This window comes from Phocoena sinus, chromosome 12, assembly GCF_008692025.1.
Source record: "Phocoena sinus isolate mPhoSin1 chromosome 12, mPhoSin1.pri, whole genome shotgun sequence".
NCBI classification, from domain to species: Eukaryota; Metazoa; Chordata; class Mammalia; order Artiodactyla; family Phocoenidae; genus Phocoena; species Phocoena sinus.
This window is the reverse complement of record NC_045774.1, coordinates 5,209,572-5,225,001: the sequence shown is the minus strand read 5'-3', so window position 1 is coordinate 5,225,001 and position 15,430 is coordinate 5,209,572. Positions and strand designations below refer to the sequence as shown.

The 15,430-nt window shown below is 45.0% G+C and overlaps 1 protein-coding gene across 1 annotated transcript in view; it reads left to right on the top strand.

The window, feature by feature from the left end:
• Positions 1–14,259, top strand: part of PACRG (parkin coregulated) — a 530,295-nt gene extending 516,036 nt beyond the window's left edge. Inside the window, exon 5 of the mRNA XM_032650624.1 lies at positions 13,617–14,259. Coding sequence (XP_032506515.1) covers positions 13,617–13,777 — 161 coding nt within the window. The 3' untranslated portion in view covers positions 13,778–14,259. The remainder of the gene's footprint in view (positions 1–13,616) is intronic.
• Positions 14,260–15,430: the final 1,171 nt, after the last annotated feature.

Sequence of the window (15,430 nt, the reverse complement as noted above, 5' to 3'; positions counted from 1 at the left end):
AAGACTGAATGCACAAAAATGTTTATTGCAGTGTTGTCTAAAATTATGAAAATCTGGAAGGAGACACTGTCCCTAACTAGAGGAGGGTAGCTGCATACTTTACACTCCTTCAACCCCAGAGCTGTTGAACAGTCATTAAAAGTTACAGTTACGTGTAGTATCATCAGCGTTGAAAAGAATGACCGCGATAACCGGGTGAAACTGTGCTCTCTGGTGACAACTTGTTCCAACCTCAAGGCCTTTCTTGCATTTTCTGTTCTGGCACGTCCTCCCCAGGCTGCTTGTTGCAAAGCCGCCTTCTTCTCGGCCTTCAGGGCTCAGTTTAGTTTTAATCTTCTCATCGAGACTGTCCTGATCACCTGCCCAGGTGGTCCCTCCCAGTTCCTCCCTGCCACATCTCTTACTTTCGGTCCTTGCTAGAACCTCTCACTCTCTCAAGCACTCTTATTCCGTCGTTGGTTTATTGGGGTGTTAATATCTGCCTCTTCCTCCAGAAAGTGAACACCCCGTTTACCCCTCTAGTTCTCCAGTCGCTACCCTCAGCTACCAGAACCCCACCCGGTTGATCCTCCTGAAATCATAGAACTTGGACAACTACATCCGAGTTCGAATTAGAACCCCGTTCTCGATTTCCTCCTTGGATTTACATTCCTCTTATCCTCAAGCTGGGAAGCAGTTTACAAACAACTGCTGCTCTGGGCGCATGGAAGTGGTGTGTGAGCCCCAGGCGGGCGGGCGGCCGTCAGGGGCAAGGAGCCTCTGCTCTGCCTCTGGTCCACCAGCTGCCCTCTCCCTTGCTGAGGGGTCTCGTCCACAGCCCGCACCCACGGACATACCCTGACCCAGAGCTGGGGCAGGCCCACGAGGAGGGAGAGCAGACGACAGATTTGCTGTCATCCCAGGGCCCGGGAAGGTTGTCTGTCCACAAGCACCTCGAAGCCACACTCCCTTGACTCCTGAAATCCCCACCATTAGAGCTGCTTCTGTGAGCCAAAGGTCTCTGCAAAAATATGAACAGCCAAGATGCATGGCAGATCTTCAAATCCAAGAATGTAGGTCTTGTCCATAGAGGCATGTGGAGGGGCAGTGTTCCTCAGCGGATGGTATTCCCAGAGGCTGGAGCTAAATGGGATGATTTGTGTAGAGGCCTTGGCTGGTTGAAAGATGATAACTCCCTGGGCCAGGTCTCTCCAGCGACCTGGAGGTTTTTCCAGACTTAATACGTCAGGTGCCAGCCTGAGAGAAGGCAGCGCGTGTGCCTGCTTGCCAGGACATTTGTCCGGTTCACTCAGAGCTCTGAGTCTACTACGCAAATGTCAGATTTGGGATCCTGGCTAGGGGCAGGAGCTGACGTCCGCCAGCAGCCCAAGGGGCCGAGGGTCATGATCTGAAGAGTCTAGGAGAGAGCTTTGGGGGGAGCTCAGAGGCCAAAGTAGCAACCCACGTGCTGAAGGAAGTGGAGGGGGTGACGTTAGCTGCAATAGAAGAAAGAGGAAAGCAAGGTTTCTAAACTTCCCCACCTCAGTACTCTTCCTATAGGGATAAGACACGAGCTGGAACACTGCTCCCATTCTCCCTTCTGTTCTACTGTCACTTCTCCAGCTCAGCTCTTACCTTGTGGTCAGAAATAGGCAAGGACACCTCCTCTCTTTTTCTCTCCTTCTCAATTCAGCTACTTGCTCGATATAAAATGGGAATTATAGGAACTATATGAATTATCTAAAGCAAAAGAGAAAGAAACAGGGCTGCCAGGGCTCAGATAGCCAAGCCTGAGTGCCATTTGCAGGAGGACAAGAACTGGTCTTTCCCCCATTCATTTAGGCACCAATATATTGAACTCTACCCAGGGAGGAAGGGGACTGAGGGCAACTAGTGAGTGTAAGCTTATGCCATAAATCATTTGCTTCTAAAGCCCTGCAACCAAGAACCTTGATCATGTTGCAGACAGGGTCCAAGGAACCCATCTAGACCAGAGAAACCTATGCCCGTGTAACAAGTATCCCCAGCAGGGTGGCTCTGTGTTCATGGTGAGTCCAGACAACTGACAGTAAACTCACTCTCCTGCAGGACTTGAAGGTAAAGCAGTTCCCTGCTGCTCCTTTTCTGGGGCTGTAGAGTGAACCCATTTTATAAAAGCAAAACCCTTACTCCATGGTATTCTGTGGGCTAGTCTTCCTGTCCTACCCAGAGGAGAGTTAAATCATAGGCAATCTGCTGTTACCTGAAAAATGGGATACTGACATCACAGAAACTACAATAATACGAATTGCTTGTTATATTCCTAAAGACATAACATATATTCTTTTATTTTATCCTTGCACCTCTCCTTCCAGGAGGGTGTTATTACACCCGTTTCAGCCAGAGATTCAGTAACAGGCTGAGGGCGTATCCTCGTGCACATGGCCTCAACCCCGCGGGGATGCTCTTGTTTGTTTCCAGTTGGCTCTGTTTGGACTCACCTACCCCCAAAAGCCTGATTAAGAGGAAAGTAACTGTGTGCACTAAACTGAGGAATTTTAAGAGATAAAAATGTAACACAGGCCAATAAACAGTCTTCATTCAAAAGTATCAAAAGTCAGCATATTTCACCTATCAGCATTTCCGACAAGCTTTGGCTTCAATTCATGTGCAAACCCGATTTTGCTGACATGGCAAATTAAATGGCCACATTTTCATTTTGTCCCCATGATTTAGATACCTCTCTTTTTCTTACCACACAGCCAAAACTCTGATTGGACTTTAACAAAGCCCTGAACGTTTGGAAAAATGGAGTCAGGCGAGCTCAGTATTTGCAGGTTGTGCTCTGCATTAATGGGCCTGGTGGCGGGGTGGATGTCTCCCGCCACATTGAACTAACCAACGTAGACACTGATGAAAGTTGGTAGTCAGAGCTTTGACAGATACTGCGAGGTTCTTTGAAACTGAGACAATCGTAAACGGCTTTAACTGTCACTTATACAGCCGTTAACTCAGTTCAGCCCAGCAGATTGCTTTGGTATGTTCATTAAATATATTATTTTTGCGTTAATTGAGCTCATTTGATGAGAAAGATTTTCACTCAGTAAAATTTACAGCTAATGGCTTGGAAATCTATTAAATTTTGCACTCAATAATTCATCTTAGAATTTTCAAAGAGTAGCTAGTTTAGGCAAGCTGAGATAAATCCTAGATAATCGAGGAATCATATGATCTGCAGGAACGGGGTGATGTGTTTTTCCATTGCGAGCACCATTAGTGACTTTATTTAATTATTTTCTGCAGTAGAACGAAGGATACATCAAGGCCATAAAGGTCTTGTTTTGTGGCTCTGTGCCCCGCTGTGCAGGTATTCATCTAAAATGATTTAACCAAACTTTGCTGTGATGGCGATCACCAGTGTGGACACACACAGGCTTCTGAGTTCTGAGTTCACCATAAAGATGAAAGTTCTAACAAAGATAATCTGAGAAGTACATCTGCCCATAGTTTACTGCATTTGCTGATAAAACTTGCTAGAAATCTGAGATTTCTTTTTCCATTTTTGTACCTCAAATATGAAAAAGAATTTAGAATTTAAAATGGGTTGTATCATTAATATTTCTTGGAAATGAAAAGCCATGATAACAACTGTCATTCTGGTCCATTTCTGAAAGTTTCCAGCATCAGTCTAAAAGCAGTAAAATTATCTCCAATAGGTTTGCATCACCCCTGAAAGCAGCCTTCAGTATTTCCTTTCCAACTGAAAACATTTCTTTGCCTGACTGAAAATTATCATGTAGCTGGGAAAGAAACTATAGTAAGCAAAATTTAGATATTCAATGAAATAGGATAATCTGATTTTTTTTCATTCTGGAGAAAGAAAGTTTCTCTTCTCAAATTTAAGGGTGATCCAAGTAAACCCCACTTTAAATCAAGGAGGATTTTGGAAAAGAGATGAGGCTATCTAACTACACCAACCCTCTATGTACGTATACTCAGCCTTTCTGAATCCACATAAATACTATCTCCACGGATAAGAGCTCACAAGTTTGTAAATAGTAAATAAAGAATAAGAATTGGGCAGATTGTGGGCACTACTTTTTTTTTTTTTTTTTTGCGGTACGCGGGCCTCTCACTGCTGTGGCCTCTCCCGTTGCAGAGCACAGGCTCCGGACGCGCAGGCCCAATGGCCATGGCTCACGGGCCCAGCCGCTCCATGGCATGTGGGATCCTCCCGGACCGGGGCACGAACCTGTGTCCCCCGCATCGGCAGGCAGACTCTCAACCACTGCGCCACCAGGGAAGCCCTGGGCACTACTTTTAACATACAATTTACTTAGAACTGAATTTGCTTATAACGCATCTGGATTCAGTAAACACACAAAGCAGTAATTTATTCTTTCATTCAGCCCTTTCACAAAGATTCGATTTGTATTTGATGCCAATGAACAAGGTTTATAGCATAAACCTATCCTTCAAGAGGTGGTAAAACATAGGAAAACTAAGCAACATAAAGCACTTCTCAGGGTTCTAGAGTGACATGTACTTAAGCGAGGTGGAGATATTACTGACCATAGCTCTAGGGATTCAAAAGAAAGAAAGAAGATTGTGGAGTCAACTTCACAGAGGAAGTAAATCCCAAACTGGCCTTGAAAAGAAGTAAGGTGGGACTTACCAGAAGGGAGAGGGGAGCATATTCCTATGGGGGTTTTTAACGACGTGAATGAAAATCGCACACATTGAGGCTAGGAAGAAATCCACGTCTGAGTGGAGCAGAAGGTCTCGTTGGGAAGGAGCAAAATATAAGATTGACTTCATGAGGGAGAGCAGAGACAGAGGGTCCGGGTATCAGGAATTTGAATTTGATCCATCATACAACGTGGAAATGTTGGTTATTACTCAGGAGAGAAGGTGACTAGGAAAATTAATCTGCAGGGTGAATTAGGAGGACGAGAGTTTGAAAGTCCAAACAGACTCTTCGCTACCACCCAGGGTGGGCCAGAGTAGCTCTGGAACTGGGGGTATTAAGCAGACCCACCGTGCACTGCACAACAGCAAGCTGGATACAGGGAAGGAGGAGGCGAAGATGGCGCTGATCTTCTGAGCCCAGACGCAGGGCTCACGCTACCAGTCAAGTCAGCGTTTACCTCCGGGGGGTGGGGGTGGGGGCGGGGCGAGGGGGCGCGGAGGAGTCACCTGAAGGCCTCCACACAGGCATCTGATTCCACTAAGTACTATGGCATAGGATGCTTAGACCTCCCTTCTGGATCTTCCTATCACCCTCCTCATTGCACACCAGCATATGCCTCCCACCGTTTCTCTTTCTCAGCATCCCGGAGTCATGTACTGCTTGTGTCACTTTACTAAGTGATTTCACCTCCTGAACCTCAGTGTGTCCCTGTGCTGAGACGGTAATAGTATCTAGCTCATAGGGCTATTCTTAGCGTTAAATGACATTACGCTAGTATTATTGCTGTTATTATTACTCCACCATGAGATAAGCCAGCAGGAAATAGATTTAGGACAAGAGCTGGACTTAGAACTCTCTGCCCCTTTCCTGTTGAATGTTCACTGAATGTGCATTGAATCATGTGGACCAACAAGAAAAGAGATATACTTCATAACTCGGAATACAGTTTAATTCAATGGCCACTGAATCTATAGTTGTAATTATCCTGTAGAGGGATAAATTGGTGAACCCACCTATTTTTCTCAGTATAACTTCCAAGTCAAATTGTCAATAATCAGGGATGAACCTGACTTGCTTTTTTATAGTCTTGACCAAATCACTGTCAACTGAATATATTTAGAAAACCAACCCATACATTTGGTCTTTATTCTAATAAATCAAAATCTACATAGATTTATTGAAGTAGCAGAATGGAATCGTTTTTGGTAGTGTGTCAACAAATAATTTGAGTTTTTGACAGTGTTCTCTTTCTAAACTAGGACTAACTATATAAACCTTGGTCCTTTGGGTTCTTTTAGAACTTGATTTGAAAGCTGGATTTGATGCTTATGAGATCTGTGACTTACTTTGAAGAAATGCACAGATGCTTTGTGATTATCTTTTCAGTTGAAATACCGTGCATCCATTGAATAACCATCCTTTCCAAAAGCTTATTCCAAAGTTGTGTTGTGATATTATCTAATGTAATGTTAGGGTGAGCAGAGATCACCCCAAGTTCAGTCCCTTCTTTCTACAGGGAAGGCAACTGAGATTCAGAGAAATTAAGTAACCTGTCCACAGTTAACCATCTAGTAAGTTATTGAACATTGCAGCTACTAAGGTTTGAAAAGTTGTATGGCAAGTTATTTGCCTTTGAAGTTCAGTGTTACTTCCACTGTATCACTACACCCCGACGTTATCCTTGTTCGTTCCCTACAGAATAAGTCTACCTGGCCGTTGCAAAATGGCAGTTGTTTAGAAATCTTCACTGTCTGTCTCAAGGAACATTTAAATATCTAACTGACAGCTGGAAGATCCATGATATCTTTAGTTTCACAAGTGATCAGCGCCCCCATTCTGAGAGGAAAACCTTTCCTTGAGCTTTCGAAACTACGATGGCTTAGGAACCCCATGCTTTAGTCACCCGGCTCCAGCGTCAAAAGGTGAGGGAGAGAGACAGACATCCAGCTGGGAATCGAGGTCTTGCTTCAAAGCTTTTATCTTCAGAGGAAAGAAATCTTATGAATTTCATTAATGTCAACAAGATCTGAGGAGATTTGGAGTGTTTAAGCCTTTGGGCATCTCTAGCATGACATATGCTCTGGTTATTATAAGTTTTTGGTTGCAAAACCATTGCAACTTTGATTCACACCCGCCATGAACCAACACTCTAGAAATATCCATTGTACAGTCAGGCTTAAGGATATGTTGAAAACAATCACTTTCCAAGAGAATATGAAGTTAGCCAAGGAAGCCGTGGCTAAGCTTGGGCCAAACAGGGAAACACCCAAAATTCTGAATAGGGTGACACATGTTATCACTAAGGAAAAAAAAAAAAGATGAGTGTCCTCAAAGTAACACAGCAAAGCTAAAAAAAGAAAGTGAAAGAGCATTTCTTTAGGATTCTAAAAGCAGATAACCTCAAAACATCTTCCCAAAAGGCTTCTTCTCTTATTCAATGTAGAAAAATGAAATTTCTCCTAGTTTGTCTTCCCCTCTTCCCTTCCTCTTCCATTCCCTCATCTCCAGAAAGGATCAGGCTGGAATTTACAATTGTTTCCACTGTAATTTTCCAAACTTTATGGGAGAAAGCCCTTTTATTCCAAAACAGGTAACACTATTTCTATAAAGTAAATTGGATTCAAGCTAACCCCAAATAAACAAGATATTTCTGGCAAAACAAATGTTGACAATATAATCTAGGTCTTGAAATGAAAAACTCCTTAAAAGACAAAGTAGATCTGTCTCTTCTCTCCCTTTCTTAATTCAAATTAAAAAGCAAAAAACTCAAAGCAACCATTTATAAACCCATGTGAGTTATCATCTTTTTAATGAAATCTTTTTCGATGATAAGAGTCACGTTTTTAATAAATACATGTTGGAAAATATTAGTTTTATTCCACTACAACTAACATTTCTGCTTAACTACCAACTAGTGCGAACAGGGAATTACTGTTTGAGGTCATCTCCAGCTTGTAACTGTTAAATCCACTAAGCCCAAAATTGAAATTTTGTTCAGAAACATCCAACAGAACATCTGTGCTGGTTTAATGTCATCAAGAAGCATCTTATCACAATAATATTTGCAGTAGGTTCCACACACACACCCTGCCGAGACCTGAGCCCAGGCCCCAAGGGCTCCCTCTCTCTCCAGAGCAGATGACGTCATTGAGATCCAGGCAGAAGGAAAGCAGCTTTAGCTGTGGCTGAAGCCAGCACTGGTTACAGGTCTTGACAGGTAAAATTCCTTTCAGTTGAGCTTTACAGCTTTTGAAATGTTTTAGTTCAACATTTGAGCAACCAAAAAAAAATGTCTTTTCTGATCCAGAAAGAATTGATTTAGTTTCCTCTGTGAGTACTTTTTAAAATTCCACTCAGCATTGCTTCAGGGAGGTTGTCCAGCCCCCCCTCCCCCGGGCACACAAGGAAGGACCAGAGTTCTTGCCCCGTGCTGAGCTCGCCAGCATCTCACCTGGGGAAATGGTAGACAGGCGTGTTCTCTGCAAGTCGCATTATATCCACGGATGCTCTCATACTGAGAAAAGCTTCAGGCTGGACTTGGCCTGGATTCACGTTCACATACCGTGTACGCAAAGTGGCCACGCAAAAATGTCCAGAGAAGGAAGCGGTAGACCAAAGGAGGGCGCAGCCAAACCATGACCAGTCGGCAGCCATTTAGTCCAAAGCCTTGTTTTATGACTGTAATTTAGCCTTCGGTGTGCTGAGAGAATCACTCCGCCTGGCTCGCTGTCTGGTGCTGTCAAAGGCTGAGGTGAATGTTGTTCCGTGAGTTTAATCATCTTTTTATTTGTCTGAGGTCTTTGCTACTGTCCACAGTTATTCCAGGTGCTCTTGTACACTTAAGAGGTGACACGAACTGTTGCTGTCACTGAGCAGGGCGAGCTACCTCACAAATTGGAGCTTCCAAAAGTTAGTAGTATGAAGAAAGATTGGTACTGGTAGTCTGGACATCATTTGAGTCATTGCTTATGATTTCCTGATTCACTCTGGTGGTTTTTAATTGAGTTTCCCAAGCTAGTGTTTTCTTTAGGAATGTTTGGTTCATGGCTCTGCAAAGCAGCCAAGTCATGAGCAATTTCAGGATGACAGGTGGCAGTGGGCACGGCGCCTTCCTTCCTGCCGACCCACTGCCTCTCCAGTGTGTGGTCGTGCTGAGCCTGTCCTGCTGCTGCCTCAGCCAGGAGCCTGCAGAACTAATGGAAGTTTTCCCCAAATGGTGCCTACTGCTCTCCTTAGCCATGACCAGAAAGTATAGGTAGAGTTTATAAATTATTTCATCCATTGGTACCAAATGAGTAATACTTCAGGTATGTTGAATAAGCAACCCGAAGTGAGCATGTATGTGTTTTCTATTTCCGGTGCCTTAAATAATGCTTTCATTTCCCAGTAACTTCTTTGTGTATTACCGTTCATATAACAATATCTATACACTTAACGCTGAAGAGTATTGACCAAAAAAACACTAGAGTCAGAAAAATCCAAATGTGAATGTAACTCTCCTTGAGGCTCTTATGGCCGTCCATACATCCTTTCACTGCTCCTCCTGTTTTCAGATAAGGGGACTCAGGTGTCTGACTAGAACACACAGATAAGCCTTCTCTCAGGACACAGTTTCCAGTGGGAACCCAAGGAATAGGAGAGGGGCCTATGGCGCCAGGGCTCTGCAGTCAGGGTACGTGGCCCACACTGACTCTCATAGGGCGTGCACGTGACCTACAGGGACTGTGGCCAGCTAGGCTCCCGCAGCTGGATGAGAAGCTCCCCAAAGGCAAGAGCTTTTTTTTTTTCCATCTTGCATTACCCTGCAGGGCCTAGTTTTCCTCTGGCTACAGAGAGAACGTCACTCTTTGGTATGGCCAAAGGTGCCATTGACACCGACCTCAACGCTAACTTGGGAAGACCTTGCTCTGGCCACCAAAAGTTTCCTTTTCCCCACTTTGCTTTTTTTTTTTTTTTTTTTTTTCATTTTTTCCTGTAATAGTAGTAACTGAAGAAAGGAAAAGAATAAAGCTTCTACACAGTCTAGAAATTGTAAAAATGCTACGAGACTCTTTCATCGAAATCCTACAAGACACGTGTCTGCTGCTGGTCCGTGGCCACTGCCTTGTGGATACGTATCTATGCGAAATGTCAGTGCATCTGATGCAGCCTCCCTTTGGATGGCCTTGGTGATGCGGTGTCATGATGGTCACAGTCATGAGCTGAGTTCATTCACTGAGAGCACGCCACTGACCGACGAAAGACTGGGATGCGCACGTCCCAATTCTGACCAAAGCGGCCTCTAGAAAGAGAAAGCATCCAGGTTAGGACTGTCTAAAGGGGGTTAGATAGAAAATGAGGATGCGTGTGCTTAAGCATACTACCTACATAATCAAAAACAACTTCAGGGGGCTTCCCTGGTAGCGCAAGTGGTTGAGAGTCCGCCTGCTGATGCAGGGGACACGGGTTCGTGCCCCGGTCCGGGAAGATCCCACATGCCGCGGGGCGGCTGGGCCCGTGAGCCATGGCCACTGAGCCTGCGCGTCAGGAGCCGGTGCTCCGCAATGGGAGAGGCCACAGCCGTGAGAGGCCCGCGTACCGCAAAAAAAAAAAGCAACAACAACAAAACACGACTTCAACATTCAGAATAATAAGTATACTTAAAATAATCCCTAACCAAGAAGGACTTTCAAACAGTAGTTGCCCACCTCCTGCACACAAGGACCTCTAAGAAGAGAAGCCAAATCCCATGTTCTAGTCTCTTTGCATATTATCCCTTTTGAAATGCAAAGTCTGGTTTAAACCGTTGTTATACTCCTATTTGGTTATAAATAAAACATATCTTTTCCATCATCAATGTATCTTTCCAGCTGCTGGACATAAAATAGACTGCTAGCTTCCTGAATTGAAATGTCACCTTCCTAATCAGAATTGACAATTGTACATAACCATCTGGGTTGTTTTTTTTTTTAAGCATCCTATTCTCACAAGGATGTTTTCCAACAGTGTCATATGTACCTTAAATGGTGAGCTCAAGCTAATTACCTCAAGCTCAGATTCTAAAACAACCTGACAGTATAGCAGTTCTGAAATGGAGACCACACCGCTCACCTGCCTGTCAACGTGGCTTGACGCTGAACTGTCCCTGGTCGTCATTTCAGCGCCTTTGTTGGGCTTTTCTCCCACCCCAGCGGTGCACATTCTGCAACCACAAAATATTCCAACTCCAGCTCCTTCTGAACAAGCAGCTGTTGTTCTGTTCTGTTCTTTTTATCATTTGCCTTATTCACTGTTGGGAAACAAAAAAGCTACATAGTTTACTTACTCCTACAGTTAAATAGTTTTTAAAAAGTAAGAATAGGTTATTATTGAAATAAAGTGTTGCTTGTCATTATAGCATTCTGGAAGGCAGTGGGGAAAACAGGGTGTGTTAAGCTTTCCATTGTGTGCAGACTTTCCATCATGCCCCCATCAGGAAAATAAGTCTGTCCCGTGATCTATTCAGTTCTTGACCTTTTGACTAATATGCCAACAAAAGGCACCATTTATTAGTGATTAATTTACGTATCTTTGTCCATCAGGAACTGGATCCAGGCTGTCACAACTGGGCACCATCACCAATTACATTTTCCATGTGCCCCCAGGGTGTCTGCGCCATGGGCTCGGCTGGCTATGCAAACCTGGGTCCTGCAGGCTCCTCCCTAAGTGCACCGCTTTTGTGGGCAGGAGGAATTTATCAGGAACGTCCTCTGGAGGGAAGAAGCCCTCAGAGGCCAGCCAGACCCTCTCACTGTACCTTCTTCACGGTCCCGATCGGAATCCTGGGAGCTGACGTTGTTCCTCACACGTACCTTCCTTACGGGTCTCCCTTGTCACACATGCTATCTGTCCCTGTCCCTGCTGCACCTGTTTTGGACTGTGTTGCTTTGGCCCTCCCCTCTTTTGGAACTTCTTCCTTAGCATCTTTTCTTTACACCTCTAACACGCCTGACCGACCCTCCCACACACACACGTATACACACACACACACACACACACACACACAAGCTTCCTCCCCCTTCTCTCTTAATTTGACCCAAGACCTTCTCCTGTTGGAAAGCCCTCCACGTGGATGGATACCTCGTTGGTATCACCTGGTGGGTGACCCCAACTGCACTGATTCTCTTCTCAGACCTCCCTGTAAATCTTTAAAAAAACAAACAAACCTATTTCATTTGTGTGTATTTGTCTCTCTCTATATATTTTTAAGTTTACCTTTAGCTCAAAAACAACAGGGCAAGAACGCTTTTGGTCAAGCATCTTGTCTCTTATTTGTCCTGTACAAGTATCGTGTATGAAGATTTTAGATGATCAGCTACTCTGTAAATCAAGCTTTGACTTCAATCCAGCTTTCCCCATCATAGCAGAGAGGCTTCCACCACGAGAAAGGAAAAGTCCACCTAATTACAATGGCTTTGCATTGTGAGTTCATTGGTTATGAAAAATCGATATGCACTGTAGCTGTGCGACTCGTAGCCTTTCTCTTTCTGAAAATCAGTAATATTTCTGCCTGTCTTCACCCCCCACCAAAAGAAACCAGTCAGGACAGCCATGTCTTTTCTCTGTGGTACAGAAGACAGTGGTATTTCTTTAACAAGTTTCTGGGAAAATCAAGCACAAACCCTGCTTATCTGTGCTTGTGTGCGATTGTAATTGTTACCTTTATTAATGGTCTGAAACATTACTCCATCTTTTTTAAAATGTTCAGAACAACTGGGGGAAAAAACTTTGAAATATCGTTGTTCCCTTTATTATTTTCACATTGAAGCAAGATAAGCATTTGGAGCTACATTGAAATCTGAATAAAATAAACACTTTCATCTGGTAAAGTACGCATTTTCAAGTTGCAGCTCTTCGCCCTGCAGCATCCCGTGGCCTGAGCCTTCAGGCCGTTTATCCTGAGGCCTCCGGGGCCTCTCAGCCCACCCTGTGGCCCTTTCCTTTCATCACAGGTCAGGTGGGGGTAATGCCAGCAGAGGCACAGAGGTGACTCGCTTACTGGGAGAATAAACAGTGTTGAAACCCTTAGAAGTCTGGGCGGGAAATGCAACTTACATGCATGTAATGACTATTGTTCGAGAAAAGTGTGGTTTGAGACAGTGTATGGTGAAGCACGTCAGACCCAGGTTCCCCCCTACCCCGAGGCCATCGAAGGCCACGCCTAGGACCCCCTTCCCTCAGAGTCTGAGAGGCAGCTAGCTGAGTGGTCACTCAGGGCTCTGGGAGACGAGGCCTCGGTCAGGTCCTCCCGGTGCCCCCCTGGGTGGACCGCCTGCCTGGACTTAGACTCCAAAACCAGCAGTGGCACCAATCTCTATGCAGCCATAACGGATGGCTGGCATCCACGCATTCAGGGAGGCGTCAGGACCAGTCCCGGCAGGAGAGGCTGTTTCCTCCTCCCCACCTGCATCCGGAGTGATGGGGGTGCCGTCAGAGGGCTGCACACCTGGCTTAGTGATACCTGGAGGAGTGGGGCTCACCCCACGTACAGAAGCCGCAGACATGGGCACGGGCTAAGCCCCTCACTCCAAAGTTTGTCCATTTGAAATCACATAGAGCCAGCACCCTAACCTGGTGATGGACGGTTCCCTCTAAACATGCCATCTTGGGATTTTGAAGAAGTCAAGGTCCAAGAGAACACTGTCGGTGTAATTACCAGATTTAGGAAAGAGATTTCCCTGACTTGTGAACTGTTGTGTAACCATGATCACCTCACTTTCATTTACTCTCTGATTTCTTTAGTTTAGATGAATTTTCATCAGCTCCATTCTAGGACTTTGCACTTTTGTATATCTGTCACCACTCCTAAAACTCTACAGGATGGTGTAAAAATGTTAATTGCTTGCGTCTCATGACAAGCATTCAGAGAAAAATGCCTAGACACACGTGCAGGACTCTTCGGGAAAATGCAGCAAAATAACGGGCCTCTTTGTGTGTTTGCATGACCCAGTAAACTCCGGGGACGGCATCGACTACAGCCAGCAGAAGCGGGAGAACATCGGTGACCTGATCCAGGAGACGCTGGAGGCCTTCGAGCGCTCCGGAGGCGAAGACGCCTTCATCAACATCAAGTACATGGTCCCTACCTATGAGTCGTGCTTGCTAAATTAGCGGTGGGAACAGCTGGGATTCGAGGAAGGCTTCTCCTAGCCTTTCTATCTCTGCTGCTGTTAGCATCTCATTATCTGTGACTTCTACGGCTCACTCTTCTACAGCTGCTGAAAGAGTGGCTCATGGGCCGTTGGACTTGTAGCCCTATTGAGAGCAAGGCTTTCCAATACACAAATAGTGCCTGTTTCTTAGATTACAATAGTGTACTGTGCTTATTTGTTCTAGGAGAAGAATTGCTTCTTTATACAGTTCGGAAAGAAGCAGGAGTCCGAGTTAAACCTTCGGTTGTATAGACAACAAAACTACAATTTTCATACGTAATTCAGCAGTTGTGTCTGCCTGCCCCGAGGGTGGTTGTCAAAGGCTGGAAGGGAAGCCTTGGTGCTGACTGCCTAACAGGTGTTGGTCGTGGACGACAAGCACCCGTTCAGCAGCAGCTGTGCAGAACCGTGTGCTTTGACATCCAACAAAGCTGTGCAATCGATATTCCCCTTACAGGAGGACAGTTTTGCCGTCCGTTATGAACCTCAGCTATAAATGGGCTTCTAGCCCATTGGTGATCTGGGTTTGCAGGGGCTTTCCAGCTTATATTGGGAGGAGACAGGGAGGGAGGGAGGGGGAAGGTTAGGTGTGAAATGCAACATGGCAAACGTGATTGTTTTTAAAAAAAAAAAGCTAGTTTGCATCTTTGTGCCTCTGTATTATGACATCCTGCATCTCAGGACCCTGGTGTTACTGACAAAATGCTATCCAGCGGTTTGTTTAGGGCTTTCGATCATTTTTGAAAATGACTTATAAGCATCTTAATGATTGCTCCTTGAAACAAATCATATTCTTTTCTTGGCAATTCTCCTTTCCTTGGCCTCCTCCCACGGGTGTGTTGGAGAATCTCATTGCACCTCTAGGTGGGTCTGATGGCACTGCTTTGGAATTTTATTGAAACCAAAAAAAAAAAAAAAAAGACCAAAGACATGCACTTTTTCATTCAACCGGGAAAGAAAAAAGGTGTCCGAAGAGAAGAGCAAGTGTAAGGTGCCAGCCCTGACAAGGGTGCTGAAGGTCTGTGGAGCGGTGAGCTCGGGACATTTGAAACTCAGCCCAGAAAGCTTCAGAACGATGGACCCCTGGCTCTGCACACCTGAGAAATGCTGTCACTGCCCAGAATGCATAGCCTGAAGTGTCTCATTCTGTAGCAAAGGGCAGCTTCTGCACAAAAGTGAAGAAATGAAATGTGTTCCCCTGGGAAACGGACCCTTTGCCTCGAGATTGCTGTCACTAAATATTTAAGACACAAGTTTCCAAAGGCAAACACCGAGTTTGAAAACTGGTTCATTATTCATCTTCCCCGATGACGGGCTCAGCATATGAAACCTAGCCTCCAGGACCTACCTCCTAGTTTCTGGAAGCAGTTTTTAGGATAAACAGAGATGCGTGACCGGGTAAGAAAAATTGGCTTTCGTGTGTAATACTTTGAAAAGACAGAGCTAGAAGCAGACACGGACAGGTTAAGACAGGTTTTTTTTCTCCAAACTATGATGTTCAACTGTGCCCATGAGCTGCCGTCCTGGCATCAGTGATGTGTTCGAAGTGACCCCAAAGTCCATGATACTATTTGTTAGAAAGAGGCTGGCTCTTAGCGCCTTTGAATGTTCC